The sequence below is a fragment of the Micromesistius poutassou genome, assembly GCF_964030765.1.
Source record: "Micromesistius poutassou genome assembly, chromosome: 7".
Taxonomy (NCBI): domain Eukaryota; kingdom Metazoa; phylum Chordata; class Actinopteri; order Gadiformes; family Gadidae; genus Micromesistius; species Micromesistius poutassou.
The window spans coordinates 7782931-7806890 of record NC_140277.1 but is presented as its reverse complement, the minus strand read 5'-3'; the positions used below and the strand labels follow the sequence as shown (position 1 = coordinate 7806890).

The 23960-nt window shown below is 43.3% G+C and overlaps 3 protein-coding genes across 5 annotated transcripts in view; 2 read left to right on the top strand and 1 right to left on the bottom strand.

The window, feature by feature from the left end:
- The first annotated feature begins 28 nt into the window (after positions 1–28).
- Positions 29–3924, top strand: sar1ab (secretion associated, Ras related GTPase 1Ab). 2 transcript variants are annotated; one of them, XM_084470253.1, is made up of 7 exons: positions 29–105; positions 1007–1077; positions 1256–1375; positions 1682–1747; positions 1880–1983; positions 2071–2202; positions 2654–3924. In XM_084470253.1, exons 2-7 carry the CDS (start codon positions 1020–1022, stop codon positions 2768–2770), a joined length of 597 nt encoding a protein of 198 aa, XP_084326379.1. In that variant the 5' UTR covers positions 29–105; positions 1007–1019; the 3' UTR covers positions 2771–3924. The 2 variants fall into 2 exon arrangements, with proteins under 2 accessions (XP_084326379.1, XP_084326380.1); XM_084470254.1 differs by lacking the exon at positions 29–105 and adding an exon at positions 128–693.
- A 419-nt stretch (positions 3925–4343) lies between these two features.
- On the top strand, positions 4344–11388 carry tysnd1 (trypsin like peroxisomal matrix peptidase 1). 2 transcript variants are annotated; one of them, XM_084470637.1, is made up of 5 exons: positions 4344–5617; positions 5965–6095; positions 6205–6390; positions 6738–6951; positions 11053–11388. In XM_084470637.1, the coding sequence occupies exons 1-4, from the start codon at positions 4545–4547 to the stop codon at positions 6938–6940; spliced, it is 1593 nt and encodes a 530-aa protein (XP_084326763.1). In that variant the 5' UTR covers positions 4344–4544; the 3' UTR covers positions 6941–6951; positions 11053–11388. The 2 variants fall into 2 exon arrangements, with proteins under 2 accessions (XP_084326763.1, XP_084326762.1); XM_084470636.1 differs by lacking the exon at positions 11053–11388 and having other exon boundaries at positions 6738–10975.
- A 790-nt stretch (positions 11389–12178) lies between these two features.
- Positions 12179–23960, bottom strand: part of spock2 (SPARC (osteonectin), cwcv and kazal like domains proteoglycan 2) — a 34478-nt gene continuing 22696 nt past the window's right edge. The window contains exons 3-10 of the mRNA XM_084470638.1: positions 22402–22516; positions 21348–21453; positions 20151–20259; positions 19759–19914; positions 19012–19230; positions 15973–16035; positions 14224–14355; positions 12179–13212 (exon numbers count right to left, since the gene is read on the bottom strand). Of these exons, the coding sequence (XP_084326764.1) occupies positions 13067–13212; positions 14224–14355; positions 15973–16035; positions 19012–19230; positions 19759–19914; positions 20151–20259; positions 21348–21453; positions 22402–22516 (1046 nt within the window). The 3' untranslated portion in view covers positions 12179–13066. The remainder of the gene's footprint in view (positions 13213–14223; positions 14356–15972; positions 16036–19011; positions 19231–19758; positions 19915–20150; positions 20260–21347; positions 21454–22401; positions 22517–23960) is intronic.

Genomic DNA, 23960 nt, shown 5'->3' with positions numbered 1-23960 from the left:
CCAAAATAACCATTACGCAGTTCCGGTGAGCTGTCAAACGCGTACCTGTCAATCGACGCAAAAGCTTGGACCAAAAGTTGGCGGATCCCGCGATAATATCTCAAGGTAACGACACAACTTTGTATAGGATAAACAGTCCGGACCAGAAAGCCCACGTGTTTAATGTTAACGTGCCAACGTTGTTTTATTTAACATTGTGTCCTTGTGTGAGTCTGTCGATGTTGTTCTTTGGATTTCCATTCCCTACGAGTGGGACGCCTTACTCAGATATTACTCTGATGTGGTTTTGTTCGGTGCTGAAATATTTAATAGCAAAGATAGTTGAAATGTCGAACTTAATAGGCTTAGAAGTCTTTAATGTGACGTGAAAATGTACGTTTAAAGTTTAACGTGTATCGCCAGTGGTTGTCAATACATGAACCATAACTGAAAGTTCGTGAAGTTACACAAACAACAAATAATGTCTGATTTCTCGCGGCGGCCAAAGTAAATTCCAGACTGTGTGTGTGTGTGTGTGTGTGTGTGTGTGTGTGTGTGTGTGTGTACGCATCCCCGTGATTTCGTGCGTGCCCGTGAAAACACTGAGAGGCGGATGACTGGCGATATCGTATGTCAGAATGCCACAAGTTATCATATAAATAGTCTGAGCAAGAACACTATGACTCGGGGAGAGCCGCAGACCAGCTGAAGAAGGTTTTTTTTTCTTTTTTTTTTACACCTGCCATTATGCAAGATTTCTCCCTTCTGTGCGCGTCTTTATACTTTGTGCGATTACACAGAGATTACACATACCAGTAATGTAATCCTGTTCCAGCAATATAGTTGAAGCAACATTCAACCTGCTAACAGTATAATACACATTGCATATGCCTCCGTCTCTATATTTGTTCAGATGTTTCAGATAAGCCTATTCTACGAACAAAGTGAAATCTCTTTGAGTATCATTTTCATCGATATCATGTTGACTAACGCATACAAATGTGTATGTGTTAAACACCCATTACAGAGGGCCAAGAGACATGTCTTTTATTTTCAACTGGCTCTGCAAGGGCTTCAGCAGTGTCTTGCAACTTCTAGGTAAAGTACTTACAACATGTGATAATTTGTCTATAAAATATGTAATGAGTATAAATCTTGTAGCACATACTGTTCCAAATAAACTGAGTCGTCCTATTTGATTCCACTACAACCACAATAAATATGACCGTATAATTTAAGAGTTATTTTAATGTGTTCTGTTTTTTTCCCCCTGCAGGATTATACAAGAAGACAGGGAAGCTAGTTTTCCTGGGGCTGGATAATGCTGGGAAAACAACACTGTTGCACATGCTAAGAGATGACAGGCTAGGACAGCACGTCCCAACTCTGCACCCGAGTACAGTGAATCATTCACACCATTTTATACTCATTCATTCAATAAGAAACTGGATACTTTTATCCAAAACAACTTGCAGTGGATGTTTATACATCGTGTCACCCAGGAGCATAGGTTACAGACTTGTGATATAGACTCAACGAGGCCTACAGGTAGACTGAACAATGAGAATCAAACCCAGAACCTTTTGACTGGGGGTCAAACACCCTAGCCATAGCCATGTAGCCATTCACACTTCAAAGGTTACAAACTCCATTGTCTTCTTACTCATTTCATGATCATTCTATGTGCTCATTCTGTCCACAGCATCAGAGGAGCTGACTATAGCTGGTATGACCTTCACTACATTTGACCTTGGTGGTCATACGCAAGGTTGGAGTTTAATAATATTGGTTTTGCTATCACACTTTTGCTGGTATTCCAGCAAAAGTGCAGCATTAAGTCCAGCATTAAGTCCATCAGATCCTATCATTCCTGGGTCCAACGTGTCCAAACTTTTTCCAGCCCGGAGAATTTGGAAGAACTACCTCCCAGCCATCAACGGTATTGTCTACATGGTCGACGTAGCCGATCACGAGCGACTAGAGGAGGCTAAAATTGAACTTGATGTGAGGCAACTTTATAGAAAAGAAAAATACAAAAGTCTGTTTCTAGCCATTCCTGGTTTTGAACTTAATTTGCTGCCTCCCACCCAGGCCCTGTTAACAGATGAAACCATCTTCACGGTCCCAGTCCTGATCCTAGGGAACAAGATTGACCGTCCAGAGGCCATCAGTGAAGACGCTCTGCGGGGGATGTTTGGTCTTCATGGACATACGACCGGAAAGGTATTGGCCTGGTTTTGCCTTCAGACAAGGCGCTACCATTAATACTATTGTTTAGTCATTTAGCAGAGGCTTTAAGTGGTCTTTAGATGTAATTAAGGCACACAGCATCTTGCCCGCCTTGCCAAGAGAGGTAGTAGTCAAGAGGTCCAAGTTTAAGGTTCAAGCCCACAACCTTTCAGTCAGGGGTAAAACACTCTCACTACTTGACCACCCTGCCCCTGGTAGATTTGGTTGGCAAGGCCAGTTATATGTATTGCAAGGTTAAAAAAAAAAGGTAGACTTTAAACATTGGGTTTCACCCCCAGAACCTTTCAGTTGGGTGTCAAACCCCCTAGCCACTAACATTTATTGGATGGTCTGCAAGGATATTTATGGGGAATTCAGATGTGTATTTGGAGGATACAAAGAGGAACTTGACTAATTGGCGTTGTGTCTGTTGCTCTCTTACCAGGGTCAGGTGTCGCTGAAGGAGCAGAATCTGAGGCCAATGGAGGTGTTCATGTGCAGTGTTCTTAAGCGGCAGGGATATGGAGATGGCTTCCGCTGGCTCTCCCAGTACATTGAATGATCCAGAGAGAAGAGATTCTCTAAGATTTGCCATTCGGGTCTATGCATTCAAAAACACAAAAACAGGGCCGACATGAGACTACCTACAATATACTGTATATCCTGACTGTCTTGAGAATGAGATCATTGTATACCATGTAATGTTACTAAACCATGTTTACAAGATATTTCAGTCAGTTAAGTGAGGTCTATTTGTTATTTTTTTAATCACTAAGATGCTTTCATCCAAAGCGAGTTACAGTGAATTGAGATATATTTCCTCAGGTTAGATGGTAAAAACAGTAAATACAGCGAATCATGGAACAGGTACGCTTTTGGAATTTTTCTCAAGGATACCTAACCCCGACCACCACCCCTAATATTATTATTAAGAATCCTGCTGTGTTTTTCTGTATCACCTTTCTGTAAAGTATTGGGTTTTCTTAAAATGCTGCCAATAGCCATGCTCAAAGTTACAAAGACCTTGCCATTGCTGTGAACCAGTTTCTGGGCATGTGTTATTTTTAGCATTGGTGTAAGCTTACAGAGAAGACTATGCTGAACATTGGTTAACTTAATTCAGCTTTGTCGGTGTACATACCCTGCACCATGCAATCTCAAAAAGTGGAAAGTGTTGGTGGAGATTTAATATATTTTACATGAGTTCTGATATTTTTTTATTTTCCTGATGGATGGCAGGATATGTTTTAGTGATTTTATTGAACAATAAGATTAAGAAATAATGTTGGCATATAGAAAGCTTTTACATTTCTCTGTGACAAACAATACACCAGGATTAATTGATATTAATCAAATTCATCCATAGCCTTCATAGTTGTTATAGTATTTGCTTGAGTATTTTTTTTGTCACACTTGAAGGTTTACAACTAAATGTAATTCAAACTTTTTCAAATTCAAATTTGTGTTATGGTATATATTTTATATTGTTTATTAAACTTTAGTGTATGTATAATAACAGCATTAGGAGCTATGCAGGATGTAGGATGTATGCAATGACAATGCTTTTCAAGTTACTGTGTAAATACCCAAGTACTTTGTGATTATTGCTGCCTGAAACATTGTAGTTGATATGAGGGTACTTGGTATTGAAAAATCTGGTTGTGCCGACTATTACCAATATTACTTTGATAATAACAGAATAAACATTGCAAAGTTGATCCTGTCAAAGTTGTATATTTGGACACAAAAATAATTTCAGTTAACTAAAAATAGCATTCCATTTTTACATAATTATTTCATTATTATGTTCCGTTATAAAAACTAACAAACCCAATTTGCTTATGTTTCATGTGTCTATGTGTGCCCATATTAGTTGCAGGTTCTTGCAAAAACAATAGTATCTGTTATATAATAAGTAAGTATTATTGTATTCGCCCTTGGTTGAATGTACAAAGTTCATTTGTTTGTACTGCTGATAGTTGACTCGGCTCCAAACGAGCATGCGCATACCAGCTATTCGTCCTCGATTGGTTAAGAACTAATAGGATTTGACCAATCCCGCCTTTCCGGTCACGGCCGTCGTTCTAGGGACCAATGGAATACAACCAGGAAGTCGTGTTTTACTATTTGACATGTTTTCATAACTATGCTCTCGTCAACTATCATCTCGATATGTTTTTCCGAGAAATACTAGAAAAACATAAAAGGGTACACGCCTTCGTTCTAACTACATGATTGGTTTGTGAAATATTTTATATTTTCATTGTTCGACCACGCAGGATTTCAAATGGTTTGACACTGACATTTCAGAAGTTAAAAGTAATTTAAATTGCAGTATGGATCTGATCGAGGGGTCATGCTGTGTCGTGACAGTCTCGCAGCCTGCTATAGAACAGCGCGGCTTTAGTTGTAGTGGAGTCATCCTAAATCATCAGACAGGAATCATCATTTGCAACGGATTTCCATTTTCTCGTTTTATGAGCCACAAGGCACCTGTTACTCCACACAGTAGGTTCTTGTTACCAGACACCTTTACTGCCAACCTCGACATCCAGATACATTCACCTGCACGTCGAGAAGGGAAAACAGACGTCATCCCAAACATCAACTCAACTGCTCCACATAAAGCCAAGGTGCTGATGCTCGTCAACTGCTTGGAGTTCAACATGGCTTTTCACACTATTTTCCAAGAGTCCGACAGCTGGAAGTTTCACAATGACGACGGGATCGAAGAGCTGATTAAAGAGTCCAGGTTACTTAGCTGGTTTGCTGTCCTGAAGACAGATTTCGAGGACAGTTGCCGAAGTTCAATAAACATCCCTTGTGCAAAAGGTTATTCTCTTCGCAAAGGATCCGCAGTCGTTGCATGTGGCTCACCCTTCGGTTCCCTCTGCCCCGACCTCTTCACGAACACCCTCAGCACGGGCATCGTCAGTAACTTATGCGGGGAGGACAATGCGGTCATTCTCACGGATGCTCGGTGCCTGCCCGGTACTGAGGGTGGGGGGCTTTTTGTGACGGAAAGCGACGACCACGCACACCTGGTTGGGGTCATCGTGTCTTCACTGTGCTGGAAAGGAGTGGAGTGGATCGGTCTCACCTTGGTTTGTTCTGTCCAAGTTATTTTGAGAAACATAAGGGACATAACTGACAGGATAAACGTCGAATCTACACTGACCGAGCTGAGATGCCTCCATGGAGGTGCACCGGAAGGCCTTCGACTCCTGAACAACACAGCATCGTCCTCCTTTTCCTCTTCCAAGTTTAGGAAATACCCCACCGTGTGTTTGATTGAAAGTGGACAGTTTTGGGGCTCTGGTGTTTTGGTCGCATCTCATCTGGCGCTAACCTGCCGACATGTCGTCAACGGAAAGAAGAGTGTTACTCTGAAGTTCCATTACAAGGGCAGGTAGAAAACAATTGATTGTCGAACGATTGTCTATATCATTGTTTTTTGTTAAGCTGACTGAGAATATTTCTTTAACCTTTTGATTACGGAAGGCAGGAACATCATTGCAATTAATCTTGTCCCTTAATTTCTAATCGGTCTAATCTTCCTGAAAGCAACATAATTGTACAAAGTTATGATGGCACCAGATGATGATAGGCCTTCTAGCCAATTCACATGAAAGACAACTAAAAGGCCTGCTTTAATTCATATTGCAGCTGACCCGACCTTTGTCGCTAGATGTTCATGGGCCATGTGTTCTACTACTGTTTTGAATAAAAGACCAATACATTTGTTCTCCTGTTCAGGTTCCATGTTGTCATGGGTGATGTGCTATTTTCCACAAAGCTGTCTTCCTCCTATGATTTTGCTGTGGTACAGCTGAGAGACTATGCTCCTGAGGTGGTGGTTCCAGTGGTGGCCAAGTCCTTCCAACCAGGTGGGGTCAAAGATCAAATATAAGTAATACTGGTCGGTGCAGGTTATTTACAACACTAATTATCCTATATTTTATTCTAACTGTTACATTTGTATTATTATTCTTTAAGGCGAGGAGGTAGTGGTAGTGGGGTATGGCGGACTAGGAAAGAGCTGTGGTCCCTCGTTGACTGGCGGCATCCTATCTAAAGCCGTCAACTGGGATCGCACACCTGTAATGCTGCAGACGACGTGTGCAGTACAGGCGGGCGCCAGCGGGGGCGCTGTGGTGCGGAAACACTCGGGGGAGTTATTGGGTAAGGCTTTCTGTTATAGGTCCATGACCGACACTCTCCCTCTTTTAAACAGTTGGGGTTACTTTTTGACTATGGTGAAACTTTGCATACACAAAATTGCTTAATATTTTATATTATATTTAATTAAGTAATTTAGCAAGCAGACCTTTGTCCAGCGGCATACAATGAGTATTTATTACACACATAAATGAGCAGGAAGGGGTAGGGCTCAAGGATGCCTACTGGTCTGTGAATATTGGGGTTTGAACCCAGAATCGTTCAGTTTTCGGTCAAACACCCAAAGTACTATCATTCCCCACAATTGTCTGCAAGTTTAAAACGTATAATTCTGTACCTCTAAATCCCAGGCATTGTAGCCAGTAACACCAGGGACTGCAAAGCCAACGTGACCTACCCTCACCTGAACTACAGCATCCCAGCGACGGTCTTCCAGCCCCTGCTAGAGCGCTTCAGCCAATCAGGAAACACAGAGGCCTTCAGGGAGCTAGATGCCTCAGACGCTGGCGTCCGGAGGGTCTGGAGGCTCCAGAATGCTCCAAGCAAACTCTGACCTCATCAGCAGTAAGACTAACACAGTGGTATTGGAACTTGGCTTGCTTGAGATGCTTTGCTGATATCCAATTCTCAACTCTTTTAATTCCTGAATTTGTGAAATAACGGTTTATTGCTGGTGTGGGATGTTTATGTCTTGATTTGCTGTGTGTGTGTGTGTGTGTGTGTGTGTGTGTGTGTGTGTGTGTGTGTGTGTGTGTGTGTGTGTGTGAGAATCTGCTGTGCAAGTGGAGCTTTTGCAGGCCTGGAAAAAAAAACTGCAACATTAGGACAAACCTCAAAAAATTGATCGATGATTGCTCAGACTTTGGATTTTGTCCCGTGACCTAGGACGTTTGTCCTAGCCCATGTCAATTTCAACATGGCTGGGGTTTCAGTCCAGTGTGATGTCCCCACTGGCCAAGCAAACAGTGGAGACTAGCCCAGGTGAGTTTAAACAAAGTATGTACATCTGATGGGACCCAACCAAGTCCACATCGATGTGACATTACACTGGAGTGAAAGCCCAGCTTTGTTTAAATTTACCTGGGCTGGTAGTATACAAGTCCCACATCTGATGGGACCCAACCAAGTCCTCATCGATGTGTCGTTGACAGCATCCCTGGTTTGCTTTGCCAATGGGCACATCACACTGGACTGAAACCCCAGCCATTGACCTGGGTAAGGACAAAGTATGTACGTCCTAGGTCACGGGAAAAAATCCAAAGTCTGAGCAATTTTGAGCTTTAAAAAAAATATATATATATATTCAAAGACCTAAAGGGGTTGTAACTGCCATCTTGGCAAAGTCCTCGGGATGGACAAACACCTGGTGGTAGCTCGAGACCATGCTATGTTTCCACTGCCTCTAGTATTTTGTGTTGTACTTTTGTGTTTTCACTCTTCAGAATAAAAATCTGAGATTCTTTTTGCTTCCTCTGCTAACCCTTCTCCAGCACCAACAACAGCCTCATTTGTTTCCTCCTCCGAGACATTTTTCTTCTTAAAATAATCTACTATCGACCGCTTCATATCTGCTCGTCCTCCTGCAAGTAGCACCGGAGCGACCTCATTAAATTTGAACTCACACCTTAAGAAATTAGGTCGCATATGTGACATAATAGGTCGCACTCTGGAGCCCTGATCGCCTATCAGTGGAGCCGCGTTCACCTTCTCCGATAGCCGTCGCCGTGTAGCCTACGATTACTTATTGAGACATTGGCTAAAAATTACAACTTCTTGGTTATTTATTTTAATCTAGACTATAAATATTTCCCCTAAACATCAAATGAACCCTTCTCGTAGCCTACTTAGGTGTCATGATCAATAGACTGTGTCTATTGTTAAAAGTCTGACTGATGACTAATGCCCAAGGGAAAAAAGACCATACACGTATGATTTTGTTTATCAATTAGAGTTTTCTCTTTCATAAAAAATGAATCAGACGTTAGCAATATAAAAATAACTTTGGTTACTTCTTAGACTATAACTTATAATACATTCTGAATGTTTGCATTCAAATCCTAGCAGTACGCAATAATTTGTACAACATTTAAACAACAGACTCTCAGGAAGATCCTCCAACAGGAAAATTCATATTCAATATTCATATTAAAATATCAACAGTGAAATCAGGGAAGAGCCATTAAAACATCTCAAATATTACTGTAAAAGTATACATTTTGTATTAGACAATCTTTAATATCTTTACTTCTTACATTATATAGCGTATAATACATTCTGAATACATTCTGAATGTTTGCATTCAGAGATGGTTCATCTTCAGTCCGTTTCGTTTGGTGGGTCTGCTGGGCGGTGTCGGTGGGGTAAAGACGAACAGTGTTGGGATGGAATTTGGCTTGAGCTTCCTAACACCATCAGCTCTGTGACTCTAACTGTGTCTATTTGACTCTGTGACTCTAACTGTGTATATTTTTCATAATTATTATTTTTTATATATCAGTTTTTTGACTTTGTTGCCTTTTTGGGAGCTTGGCTCCCTCTGGCTCCCACGTAATTCGATTTATACATTTCAGAGCTGCCAACAATCACGATCGCCCCTCCCCCCCCCACAGTCAACATTTAAGCCCAGTTCAGATCAAAGATTCGCGACGCAACTGCTTGCAACTCGCAACTCCTTGAGAGTTGAGGAGGAACTTGAGAGTAGGCTAGAGTTGCTGTGTTTCGCCATTCTCCACTACTTCTGCATTGTAGTAATTCGCTGGAGCTTAGTTTGTTTAGATCCCGCTAGTTGGATAGGCCTACATTGCATTCTTTCGTAGTGGCGACTTCTCGACTGCAAGGGAAGCTCGGCTTCCCCTAAAATTCCCCGAAAATTAAATAGTCTGATATATACTGTTGTGTTAACATTTCATTGATTAAAAATGCGTTAGAACACGTCCATCTCGAAGACGAGTTCGTTCAGAATCAGCTGCTTATCGCAGGTCGACTGACTCGATTTCCTTCTCATACACTTACGTGTTTAATTTGCGTGTGTTTAGACAGATGGGCGTGCACACACACGCGCACCAAGCATCACCCGCATTCATTCATTATTTTAAACACTCACTCGCGGTAAAACTATGTTTTTTCACGATCAAATACTCATCAATCCTAAAAGTAATGGGCTTGTACACGATGTATTTGTCAAGAACATATGTGTTTGCTGTACGGTGTTTGCAGATGCATTGATTTAAAAGTAGGCCTACAATTTACCGCTGAATCAGCTGTTCTTTCCCAAATCATTTAACCAATCATTTACCCTAAAACTAGATTTTGTTTTGGAAGCCTGGAATATACTTTCTCGAATGTATTATTGTTATTATTATTATTATTATTATTATTTTAACGCATGGCTTAGCTTATTATACTTCATTCATGTTCATTCATGCAGCCCTATGGAAAAAAAATGTTTCCACAATCCACACGCTATTTCTATGCAGTTTCACACGTATGCATAATCTTTGACATCATAATATTTAACATGCAAGTGTAGTGGTGCCTGGTTGCTGCGGGGGAAAATCAGCTTTGCGCCGGGTGCAAACTAGCAACGACACATGCGTCGGTGTAGAAAGTAAATTGCGCCGGGCGCAAGATAGGGCCCTTCTTCTGTTTGGCGCACATGGCTAATTTGCATACGCGCACAGGACTGTCGGAATGGGAACACGTCGGACTGGCAGCATGTAACCATAACAACGGCTAACGTGTAACGGTAACGGTGGTCCCGTTAAAATAATGTCAATGAATCAGCTCAAGCCTAACGTTATCTACAATCGTTGTTCTGGAACCAAAGATAAGGATCTACAACTTGTAGGCCTATTTAATAAGCCTAAATTGTTCTGTGCTGTGTCCTGATTGGCTGAAGAGAAATAGCCACATCGTTGCGTTCTAAAACTGGACCTGGCGATTTGACATGTTCAATCTTTGGCGACTCCTTGCAACGCCTTGCGACGACCAGTTCACACTGCTGCAACTTTTCCCCTGCGACGTTCTAAAACCGTCTCGTTGCAAGTCGTTGCGTCGCGAATCTTTGGTCTGAATGGGCTTTACGTTTCTTACCCACAGCATAAGCCACCAAAGACTCATCAATGCCATCAAAATATTCACGTTTTGTATCGTTGAGGACTGCATGCAGCACTCACCTAATCATACGAAACGATAGAAAACCGTTTTTCAAGTAGGTCTATTCGGTAGCATCTTCCAGATCGACAGGCCTAGAGTCCTGTAAGGTGAACTGGCATCCACCGGGTGGCGCAATCTATTTACTCAAATTAGAAAATGTCTCTTACAGTCCTTATCATTGACTAATATTCTACCATTATACATATTTCTGTAATCTTGCATTCATAGCCTTCCGTTTTTTTGCAGAAATGATTGATTATGATAGTGATACTTTTTTTGGAGCAGTAATGGCACTTGTTGAGGTCTTATTATGGATAACTGCACCATTGGGGAATTCTTCTGACATTTGTATTAACTGAAGATTAAACTTTCATCTTAATTTATTCTAAAATTGATGAATGAATGTGCATTAAAAATGATTATATTAATTACATTTCCTTGGACTCTGCTGGTGTAAGTACTTTGTTTGTACTAAATGTGCCATAATAATCATATGTAGTATATTTTCAGCCTTTGCAGTTCCATCTATTCAAAGGTAACGGAATGAGATCAAGGAAAGCTCAGATCAACTGCCCAACTTGAACTGCCAATACAACTGAATTGGTCATGGTGTCTCGAAGAATATATTACTGAACACTCAAGCTTACCGAGGTATACATAAAACCCATTCACACCAGGTTACAGCACATGTGGCCTATTACGCATGTGTTTTGTGTGTGTGTGTAGAAGACGACAGCTGGCTACGGATGATTGGTCCCTTTGGGGTAGCCAATATCAGGATCAGCTTTCACACACACATATGTTATAACCCCTCAACAGACTTGTAATAAAATATCTGTCAGCATAGCTCGGGACCTGATTGACATTGCTTCTTATTCTCACAGAAATCGAACCCTGAAACATGACTTTTATTGTTGAGGATGTCTTCTCTGAGCCTTGACTACAATACACAGACAGCACTGCTTCGGGGTGTGGGCTGCTAAGAATGTGCATATGTGACCGTATACGCTCTCTCTCACCCGTGTTCAATGAGATGGGCAGCATTCAGAGAGGGAGAGAGAGGATGGAGGAAAGTCTATAGGAGAACCAAGATACACAGACAAGACATCACCTCTATAGGTATTGTGTGGTTGTAAGTGCTGACATGCTAAACTAAAGTCTGGATCTAGTTTCGTACTGTGTATGTATACTGGCTCCCAGCTACTGCAGAGTGAGCTATGAAAACAACAGAACACCCCCTCCCTGGGCCCCAGATTAGTTACACAGCGATGTTTTTTTTGCCCATGGAACCAAATAACAACAATAGCTTTCAGTTGACTTAGGGGTGGGGTGGTTGGGGCAGATTGTTGAAGCAAGGTTACTTCAAAGTTCTCGCCTCCCAAATACAGTAACCTGTTAGGCATAATATATGATAACATCATACTTTATTATTCCCAGGTGGGAAATTCTCATCCCATGTAGTTCAAATTGAGACCAAATCTAAAATCACTTACAGCAGAGTTTTTGTAATTTTCGTATTTTTGTAGTGTGAATAGTATTGTAAAGAAACTGAGAGCTAGCATCATTGGATTCAGTTCAAGGATGGGATCGCAGGAAGGAGCTCACCAACAAGGAAGAAAGGAGCAGGACAACAGGAGATGTATGGTGGCCATGTTTGGGCCACATAGACCGGTTTATTCGTTTTTTACTAAACACAATAGTTGATCCACATTATGATACAACACTTTGTCAATGTGAGCCGTGTGCTCTGCTAGTCTTCCAAGCCACTGGAACGGTAGGACCAATGGGTGAGGGTCTTCCGATAAACACGTTATATACAAGTTAAAGAGTCGCACGGGTGAGACGTACAAGTCGTAAATGAGACAGCACTACTGTCACATATGAGCATAAGCATATGAAATGGGAAGGGTCAAATCAAAAGGGTGTACCATAATATTCCCATCGTCTTTCTACACCTTTCTATCACTCTTCAGTTAACCCATCACACATTTTAGGATATAAAATAAAAAAGTTTGAGGGTTTGAATTCAGAGGGCCAAATTACATTCCCTAATATCTGAAGTTTGTATGCGAGCTATACTTTACTTCTGGTATGTTTAGACTGTGGCCCCCGCTCAAAGACAGCCCCAGAATATACAACTGAAAGAGAATTAAGATCCACAAACATTGAAGGACAAAATTCTACACTCCTACTTACTTTATCAATCTTTTTTTGTTTTAAATATGTGTTCCTTTCCCTCCTTTCCATGCCCATATATATTCCTTATCAATCCAAACCAAGTTCATAGCTTGTTGAAGACAGGTTAAACACTACCTCTGTCTTAGTGTGTGTGTGTGTGTGTCAGTGTGGGTGTTTCTCTGCGTGTGTGTGTGTGTGTGCACGTGTGTGTGTGTGTGTGTGTGTGTGTGTGTGTGCGTGCGTGAGTGTGTGAGAGAGAGAGCGCCAGATCAAGATCAAGAAAACATAGTAAGATGCTCCTGTGGGTGATCTCCGACACCACTCTTAGTCAAAGCCTCCCCTTTCTTTACCAGATATACCCTCCATCATCCACCTCCCCCACCTCCTCCTCTTCCTCCTCCGCCTCCTCTGCATTCTCCTCTGCCTCCTTCTCCTCCTCATCCTCCCAGCCGACACCGCTGCCAAAATCCCCAGAGTACACCACTTCATCATCTACAGACGGTGGGGGTGGGGGTGGGGGTGGGGGGGGGGGAGGGAGGAGGAAAGAAAAGGAGGGGGAAACACAGAGAGGATTCAAAATTACCCACAATGCACTGCATCAAAAAATTTAGTTCATTTCTATTCAACGCATACACTTTGACGTTGAAGCTTCCATACAGTCCATTGGGAGAGGCTGCACAGGATTCCATTAAAAAAACAAAACACTAACTGCCTTGGCAACGGGAAGTCATGTGTGTGTGTGTGTGTGTTTGACTCTGTGTAGAATTGAACGGTTGTCTCAGAAACCGGTGCCAAGGCAGACCCCATTCATACCAGACACCGGTTGAGCTCCGGCCAGCTCTCGCCGTTTATCTTGAGGGACTTTTCTCAGGGTGGCAGGCGTCCCTTTAGAATGCAAATGACACCCAGACACATGAATGTGCCACTGGTCCAGCTCCCTGAGTTATGCTGCACCGGCCCTCCTAGCCCTTCAAAATAAAGGCGCTCTGTTTCTGAATGTGGGTGAGTGGCCTTGCTGGAAAACGAACGCTACTACACTGGGAAGTGTTGTGTCATGTAGGTGGAAGAGCGACAGAATCAAACATAGTGTTCTGTCTCTTTCAGTTTTAAATGTACATGTTAGAATATCTATTATGTTTGTTATTTATTAGGGCCCTTTTTATCCACCTTTACAGATTTAACATCTACATTGAGGTCAAATCAGCGAGAAAAATTAGTGAGCATGTAGGGGTCAAGCATTTTGCTCAAAGGTTCCTACAGGTTATCTGTGGACACCGAGAACCCAGAACCTTTTGGCTTGGAGTCGAACACGTCAACCACTACACTGCCTACCCTCTATATAAAATATGATATATTACGGATCTCTTACCAGTCAGGCTTACAGTACCTACCCCCTGTATAAAATGATATATTAAATGTGAAGGGATCTCTTACCACAGTCAGGCTTACACTACCTACCCTCTATATAGAATATGATATATTAAATGTGAAGGGATCTCTTACCACAGTCAGGCTTGCCGTGCATCCTGGAGCCAGCTATCTCCCCTCCATGCTGGTCCACGCACCAGCACTCTCCTCGGTCACACTGCTGCTTCCGGAAGAACCCATCCTCATCGCAGCTCGGGATGAACACACCTGAGACAAACACACGCACACACACACACACACACACACACACACACACACACACACACACACACACACACACACACACACACACACACACACACACACACACACACACACACACACACACACACACACACGTACCAGGTCACATGATGTGCATGGGTGTGTATGCAACCTATGAGGTCCGTTACTGGACCTTGGTTTATTTATTGATGCTAACCAATCCTGAATACCCCCCCCCGCCCCCCCATGGGGAGGAATCATGTGTTGTATTGTGTAATATCCCCTCATTTCATCTGAGCTTATCTCAGTTTATCTTAACTACTAGTGCCTTATCTTATATTGCATTATCACAGAATCGATAGGCACAAGCAACTAAAATGACACATTTATATTTGGAGATTGTGCTGTTTGTGTTTGTAGTGAAATCACTCTGTAATGCCAACGTCATCAACGTCTGTGTCATGACTGATATGAATGACGAATTGATAGTGTTACATTTGTTATTTGTTGTAGGAATTGATATCGTGTTGTCTCTGATATCAATAGAAAGAGAGAGAGAAAGACAGAGACAGAGAGAGAAAATAAAGGAACAGATGAACATGTTGTTTGTGTAAACACGTGAATAAACAATGATGTGCACAAAACCACATTTGAGAATGCAACTTTCAATGCAATTTTCATCTGCTACAATCCACCAGGTCCACCCCTCATAGTTTTGCCCAAAGTAAATCTGCCTTGTCATTGCAAGGGAGCCGGGCCTTGATAGAGCCGTCCCTCCCAGTGGGAGCGTCCTAGGGAACATGTGAGCATCAGGCAGGCAGCATGGCTCCTCCCTACCCTCCACCAAGCCTGTGCTTAGCTCCGTGTCCTTCAGCAGTCCTGACTCACTGCCCGAAACAACACGCTACAATCTGCAGTGTGCACATTCACACAGGCGCGCGCGCACACACACACACACACACACACACACACACACACACACACAGGCCCACACACACACACACACACACACACACACACACACACACACACACACACACACACACACACACACACACACACACACACACACACACACACACACACACACACACACACACACACGCACACACACTCACGCCATCTAAGATCCACCGCTGGCTGCGGTCCCTAGCCGTCTGTCAGTATATCTGTTCTTCTGCTTCTAATCCGCTGAGCAGGGGGCTAATCCTCGCCTCCTGCTTCTTTTCTGCTCCATGAAACAACCTCTAGGACCCTAAACCTAAACCTTTAGGAACCTAAACTTCCCAGGAAACTACTTTAGTCTCTAGAATCCTACATTTCTAGGAACCTGTAATTCTAGGAACTTAAACCTCTTGGACCGTTAAGATTTATGAAACTAAACCTTTCAGAACCTAAACTTCTAGGGCCCTAAAACGTTAGGAACCACTAGGAACGTTAGGAACCTAAAACCATAGCCTTGAGCACCCTAAAGGTCTAGGAAATCCAAACCTCTAAGGGAACCTGAACCTCTGGTCTCCAGAAGCACATATGAACTTAACGCAGCAGTGTCAACAGAGCAGCCCATACTGGGGACCCTGGCAGGGTGGAGACGCACTTCCATGCAGATGAGCAACGTACCAAATTTCCTCTTGCCTCCTTCCTGCACCTGGATCCTCTCCAGCTCTGCCAGGCAGACGGGCTCTGGGGGGGGGGGGGAGAAAATTAAGACGTCAGTGCTTTGAGGACGGACACAGGCCAGTAAAGGCTGGCCATGGATTGGCCATTGACAAAATGAGATATGTGTCAAATGAAAGAGACAGACCTAACCTTAGCCTCATTTAAAAAGAAGACAGACAGATACCGATGTTTATTAATTATTATCATCAGAGGTTGTAGTACTTGAAATAGCACACAACACTTTGTAGTTGGGAGAGAGAGCTGGAAGAGACTGTACATCAACTTAGTTCAGCTACATGTGCTCTTGATCTTGTACCAACAATGCTTTTAAAGAAGGTTTTCAGCTGCATGGCTGCTGACATCCTTGGCATTGTTAACACCTCTCTTCAGTCTGGAATCTTCCCCAGTTGTTTAAAGCATGCTATTGTTACTCCACTGCTGAAAAAAACTAACCTTGATACATCTGTCTATGAAAGCTATAGGCCTATCTCAAACCTACCATTTTTAGCATACCTGCAAACTCATAAGGGTTGAAAAAGGTGACAAACTAAACCGTTGTAGGGGGGTCTGGGGGCATCCCCCCCAGCCAAATTTCGGGTATTCAATTCAAAGAGAACTTGCCCCTGAAAACATTTAAAACAGCAGCGACAGCTGCATCAACGGGTAGCGGTTGCTCCGCTTCAGCTGCTTGCGACGCTTCTCTGTCGTCATCGTGTTTAACCAGCCAATAGCGCGCCAGGTGAAAAAAGCCAGCTTGGTGATTGGTGCCAAACGGATTGGGATAGGAAACAGGAGGATTAAACATGTTCCTTTCCATCCCCATGTGCAGGGCGAATTCCAATCGCCGGCAGATGGGGGTGGGGCTACCCAGTCTACCTCACAGGTACAGAAGGCCTCCGACAATGATGGGCCACTGAGTGCAAATAAAGCTAGTGCATCCCAGAACAACAACAGACCAAGGAGGACGCGAAAAAAATAAAATAAAATAAAAATAAACTCCAGGGAGTTAAAAAAAATATATATATATAAATTATATATAAAAAATTATATAAAAAAATTATATAAAAAAATTTCTAAAAAAATTATATATATAAAAAATTATAAATAAAAAATAATTATAAAAAAAAACCTGCGCGCATCTTTTTTTTGGACCTGCGCGCATCTTTTTTTTTGGACCTGCGCACGCATCTTTTTTTTTGACCTGCGCATCTTTTTTTTTGACATGCGCGCAGGTCCAAAAAATTATGATTTTCTTTTTTATTTACTTATTGTCTCGTTTTCGTCAGACTGTAGGACCCCCCCCCCCCCCCACCCCCAATGTTTTCTCAATGGATCTCCACGAATCACACAAGTGGCCAATTTTGTTAAAAAAAACTGAATTTCGCCGAAAGGTGACTAGTTTGCATGCTTGTTTTAGGCAAAATACTAGAGAAGGTTGCATATAAACAACTTCTCAGTTTTCTGCACTAAAATACTTCTTATTGTTTTTAAATCACTCAATGGCTTAGCCCCATCTTACATCTCCGACATGATCACTGCTTATACTCCAGCCAGATGCCTACGGTCCTCAAGCAAAGGTCTTCTCTCAATCCCTAGGATAAACACTAATTCTGCTCATGGTGCTTTCAGTCACTATGCCCCTACACTCTGGAATTCCCTTCCCTCTGAACTAAGATCTTCTAAATCAGTGAATTAATTTAAAAGCAGACTAAAAACCTATTTATTTGCCTCAGCTTTTGGCTAAATTCAGGCCTCTACTATTTGGTGTGTTGTTTTTATTTCATATATATATAGATTTTTAATATTTTTAATTTTTATTTTGTTATCCTTTTATTTTCATTTAATTTTCATTTTATTACCCTTACCATTTTAACTTGAATGTATACATCATTTAAAATGGATTGTCACATTGACTGCCTATTCAAACCACCCTATGGTTAGTAGTGTTTTTCTGTTTTTCCTAAAAGCGCATTGAGTCTGTGTATACCATATGAAATGTGCTATACAAATAAATTGACTTGACTAGTTCATTTTTGTAGTTCACATGTGAACCAATATTTCCTACACACTTACTTTTGTATTGTATTTCATGACTAACATTTTTGAAACAACCTCAGTTTTCCTAAATTTATCAATATCGGTATTGGCCCGTACCAATACTACCAATAATACTATCCTACATTTTGTCTGACACCGGCACATTGTACATCGGTGGTGATCGATAGACCAGTGCATCCCCTCGCTGATCTCATTGCAGAAAATATTTTCTTCCTCAGAACCAATTACTGCAGCGTATAAGCCAGCAGGGAGCAGTGTCTCGTGGGCATGTCTACACCCAGTGGCGGCTGGCTTTCTGCTTGGCTGGCGGCGTGAGAGAGCCAGCCTCACAGCCAGGAACGCGGAGCTAGCCTGCTGGGAGAACACCAGGCTCCACAGCAGGGGGGGGGGGGGGGCATTCAGGGGCCTGTGGCCACTCTCTTCACCCCCGCTAGGGAGGTTAAGTGGAGGGCAAGGAACAGAGGCACTGGGAAGTCGATCAGAGGAGATGGCTACACCAGGGAGGTGCTGCAGGGCAGGGGGAACCATGTACACATAAATAGACAGACATACACTAATAGGAGCTCCCATACACAGAAGTACAAATATGATCGCTTATACACACATGTACACACAGAAATAGACATACATGATCTCACACACTCTCTGTAAACCACATAAACTGACACACATACATATGATCATAAAGACAGACAATCAGACACACACAAAATACACGTATATCATCACCCACACACACAGACACAAGCATCCGCCCACCCACGACCCCCACACACACACACACACACACACACATATATATGATAGAACACATACACACACACAAAACACACACATATATATATAATCGCACACACGCACACGCACACACACACACACACACACACACACATATATATATGATCGAACACACACACACACACACACACACAGAATACGTACTCTCCCTCCAGAAGCAGAGGCACCACTCTGCGGTGGACACCTTGCCGTCTCGGTAGGAGTCGCAGGAGCTGAAGAAGGGCCGGATGCAGATCTCATACTTGTCCAGGTTGATGGCCGCCAGCTCCGCCTGGTCCAGGTTCAGGTCGCTGTTGGTGTCCAGCTTGGAGAACATCCAGCCGATGGAGTCCTTGCAGCTGGCCACCAGGCCCCTGTCCAGCCCTGCAGAGGGGGAAACACCCACAACAATCACATCACTCTGGCTCCATCTTTCTACTAATGATTTCACAATTCCAATTACTATTTAGAAGTTCAGAAGATGCTTTCATCGAAAGTGATTTAGAGTGAATAGGTTTTTAGACTAAAAATTTGTCAAAATTTTTTTGAATAGGTAGGGTTAGGTGTGTTGCTCAAGGGCGCCTACAGGTAGACTTCATATCTTGAGAAACAGATTTGTGGTGCTTCTGATTTGATTCCCAATGTCAACCGTCTACCTGTAGGCATTCTTGAGCCAAGCTACCTATCCCCTCACTGTTCCCGAACGGCTTGTATCTGGCTTCACTGTAAGCTGCTTTTGATTGAAGCATCTGTTAAAAAGGACAACAAAATAGTAAAGGGTAAAGGCAGATCTTGGCAGAGATTTTTCTCTGGCCGAACACAAAAGAAAACTCGATCCGGTCATCAGTCAGAAGCGATTCTCCGTGGCTTTGCAGAGTCATTCCCCTTGAATGTTACGAGTGTCTGCTGTACCCGACGGTGGGTTGACCCGGACGGGTGTGGCGGCGGCGGCGGCGGCGGAAGCTGTCTTGCTGTTGTTGTTGTTCTGTTTGGCGTTTCCCTGAAGCAGCTGGAACCAGTCCCTCAGTCTCTCGCCCAGATCAGCCAGATCCTGCCCAGTGCAACTCTCTGTAAACAGAGGGAGAGGGGGAGAGAGAGAGAGAGAGAAAGAAAATTTTACCAGGAGTGTCAATTTTGTAACAAAATGATGAAGGTGGGAATGTGTAAAAATGTGTGTGCATCTGTTTATTGATATTTAATGAGAGATGTAATTATGTTTGTATAGCTACTGTGGGTGTGTGTGTGTGTGTGTGTGTGTGTGTGTGTGTGTGTGTGTGTGTGTGTGTGTGTGTGTGGGACCTCACCACGGTGGGACTCTGTAGTGGTCGGGGCTGTGGTTGGACACGGACACGGCCCTGAACACACCAGGGTGAGCTCTTTTCCCGCAAGACAGGCCTGCTGCTCTAGCTTGCACTGTATGCACACACACACACACACACACACACACACACACACACACACACACACAGACACACACACGCATGCATACACATGCATGCATACACACAAACACACAGACACACACATAAACAAACAAACACAAACAAGCACGCAGAAACACCCCCCCCCCCACACACACACACACACACAGACACACACACAGAAATGCATGCATAACAACATCAATTAGTTCACTAGGCGATCACCAAGACGCTTAATATAATATTCATAAAGGAAGCAGCTCATAGACTGTGGGAGGAATGTGTCTCTCCACCCACAACCTCTACCTCTGCTACAAGGTCGGGGATGTTAATAGCGGACACTAGGCGTAAATCAATAGGATGACGGGATTAGGTCAGCTACACGTGTTGACCTCCAGGAGGAGAGCACCATCCCTTCACTCATGTCACCTTGTGTTGTCTTTAGTCTCCCCTGTCAACACTCATTACGAGGTCAACAGTGTGCTGTAACTAATGTGTTCATGATAAGTAATGGTAAAGTAACAGGGTTATAGTAGTCAAATGGAGAGACAAGGACGTTTTACGCCTCGATGTGTGTGCTACATAAGCAAAGCTCATGAGAGATATGTGTGTATGTGTGTTTATGTTTTTTGCTTTTGTGTGTGTGGTTATTTGAGTGTTTTCGAGATCTTGTGTGTCTGTGTGTACCCATGCATGTATGTGTGTGTGTGTGTGTGTGTGTTCATGTGTATAAATGTGTGTATATACGTACATCTATGTGTGTGAGAGCGTGTGAGAGTGGGTGTGTGTGTGTGTGAGAGTGTGAGAGTGTGTATACATGTGTATAATCTATGTGTGTGTGTTTGCGTGTGTATGTATGTGAGTGTTCATGTGTATAAATGTGTTAATATACATCTATGTGTGTGTGAGAGCGTGTGAGAATGTGTTTGTGTGTGTGTGTTCATGTGTATAAATGTGTGTAAATACATTGATGTGTGTGTGCGTGTGTGTGTGTGTGTATATAGGTGTGTGTGTTCATGTGTATATATACATCTATGTGTGTGTGTGTGTGTGTGTGTGTGTATGCTCTACATCCCGTACGTTTGAGGCGTAGTTGTGTCCGTCCGATCCGCACACGGGGCCGGTGGAGGACACGGGGCAGGGCTTACAGTTCCCCTCGGGGGATCGGAGCGCCGGCTGCTTCAGCCTGTAGGGGAGGAGGGAGAGAGAACAGCACTGAGCCACCGGCCCCCAGACAGAACAGCACTGAGCCACCGGCCCCCAGACAGAACAGCACTGAGCCACCGGCCCCCAGACAGAACAGCACTGAGCCACCGGCCCCCAGACAGAACAGCACTGAGCCACCGGCCCCCAGACCGCCGCTCCGTTCAACTACTGTTACTCCTGGATTATCTATTATTTACTGAGGCCAGCTTTCACGCAGAGTTTGCATCTCTAAGTGGTCTATATATTCAGAACAACAATTAAAGAGTAATAATGGTATGATGAATCAAGTAAAGTCACTTTGTATGGCCTTAATCACAGTTACAGTGTCAAAGTTAAAGAATGATATCAAAACACCCATGAGTGAAACATCTTGATTGTAAAGAGGTGAGAGAACATTTAAAGTGCTCATAGAAACAATCTGCATTATTTTTGTCTTTTGTTTTCGTTTTTTTAATCATTTTAATTTGTATAATACTTTTCTTCAAGGGAGGGGGTCTGTTCTGGGGAAAGGGAATTATTGGATGAGTTTATACATAAGTGTCATGAAGAGATTATAAAAAAAAAGCAATCAAAGCTGAACATCGTAAATTTGAAACTAATAACAAAATACCCTCATAATAATGGTACAGAATAGAATGAATGTATAACACAATACCCTTGCAGTCGCTCTCCATGAAGCAGTACTGCACTCTCCTCTGGCTTGCTAGACCTTAACTAGTGTGAATAAAAAAAAAAAGGAACGCACTCTGAAAAGCACACTGAGAACTGACACCTTGATGCTGTGGACCTCCCTAGAGAATGAGTGTTGAATCACCTGTTGCCTATCCCAGGAGCAACACACACACACACACACACACACACACACACACACGCACACGCACACGCACGCACGCACACACCACACACAAACAAACACACATGCAGGTACCTGTGCTCTAGTTTCTTGCGGTTGACGCACACAGCCCGCTGGTAACCCTGGGCGATGCACACCTTGTGGTGGCTGCACTTAACTTTCTGACAGGGGTCCTTGGTCGTGTCCACGTCTGGGGAAACAGAAAGAAAGTAAAGTTCAAATAAGGGATAATAGAATATTACTGTGCCTGGGTGCATCTCCTTCAAAGACTTGCTGCCTCTAATCTTTATCGAAAAACGAGCAACATTTTGACCCAATGAATCTGTGAATCACAATCCGAAGATAAAAGATGCCTCATGCGGAGCCTGGGGAAAGCATTGCATTCATCAGTCCGTTTGCTAACAGCTAACGCTAGTTTTGGCATCGGCACCTGACTCACGCTCATGTATCACCGCGGGCATATTCCTCAGGGCAGCTCTGATGCCCAGCCTCCACGTCCCACCCTCTGTCTCTAACACCACCTTCACTCAGCTGCCCCATCCATCAAGGACAACACACACACTGGTACACCGCCTGGGTGTAGATCAGTCCTTACTGTCACAGAGTTACTCTCTGAACCATGTGATGGTTTAAGACCCAAAGCAAAACAAACCATCCACCAGTTTTAACCAGCTAGCTTCAAAGACATGAGCTCAGCAGGTTTTGGAACACTCTCTCTCTCTCTCTCTCTCTCTCTCTCTCTCTCTCTCTCTCTCTCTCTCTCTCTCTCTCTCTCTCTCTCTCTCTCTCTCTCTCTCTCTCTCTCTCTCTCTCTCTCTCTCTCTCTCTCTCTCTTTATCTCTGGTCTTGCTCTCTTTCTCTCCATCGGCTGAAGGAAAACACATTAATGCCAGGCTGCATCACAGGATTAACAACAGATATGCGGGTCTGAGCGAGAAAATCCAAGGCAATACATACACCCCCATCCCCCCCCATGTGTACCACTGCTGAGCCTGTTGTGTAACCCAGTGTGACTGAAGGCACCCACCAGCCCAGCTCAGGCCTGGACTAGGAGGGGGTGTTAGGAATTATCGGCTAGCATCCGGTGCCTCCTTCTACAGCAAAGTGCATAAGAAGAGGAGAAGACAACAAACGTCAACGACAACAATAAGCCAAATGAATGAACGCAGGGTTAGCTGAGGCCTGTTCATCCATCTACACCCCCCTTGGCTGAGGCCTTTTCTTCTTATATTATTCCACGCCTACTCAGCCAACATCACTGTTGGCATTAATTGCACAGCAGCCTCTGCCTTTTCATTCTCACCTCTCCCTCTCTGCCCTCGCATTAACACACCCTCTCTCTCTCTACCTCCTCTACCTCTCTCTACCTCCTCCACCTCTCCATCTCCTTATAACATTCTCTCCTTGATATCCACTCTTCGTCTTGGCAGGTCCACGGCTCTTCCGTCTCACTCTTTTTATATTTGAATGCATGAGGAGAGAGAAACAGTCTGTGTTACAAGACTTCTAACTATCTTCTCCAGCTTTAACGCAAGTATGTGTGTATGTTCTTCAATTTCTTTCGGAAACCGCCCATCCCATTGACCTCAAGCTTATTGCTAAGCAGCAAAGGAAGGGCTGAGCAGTGTGGAGGT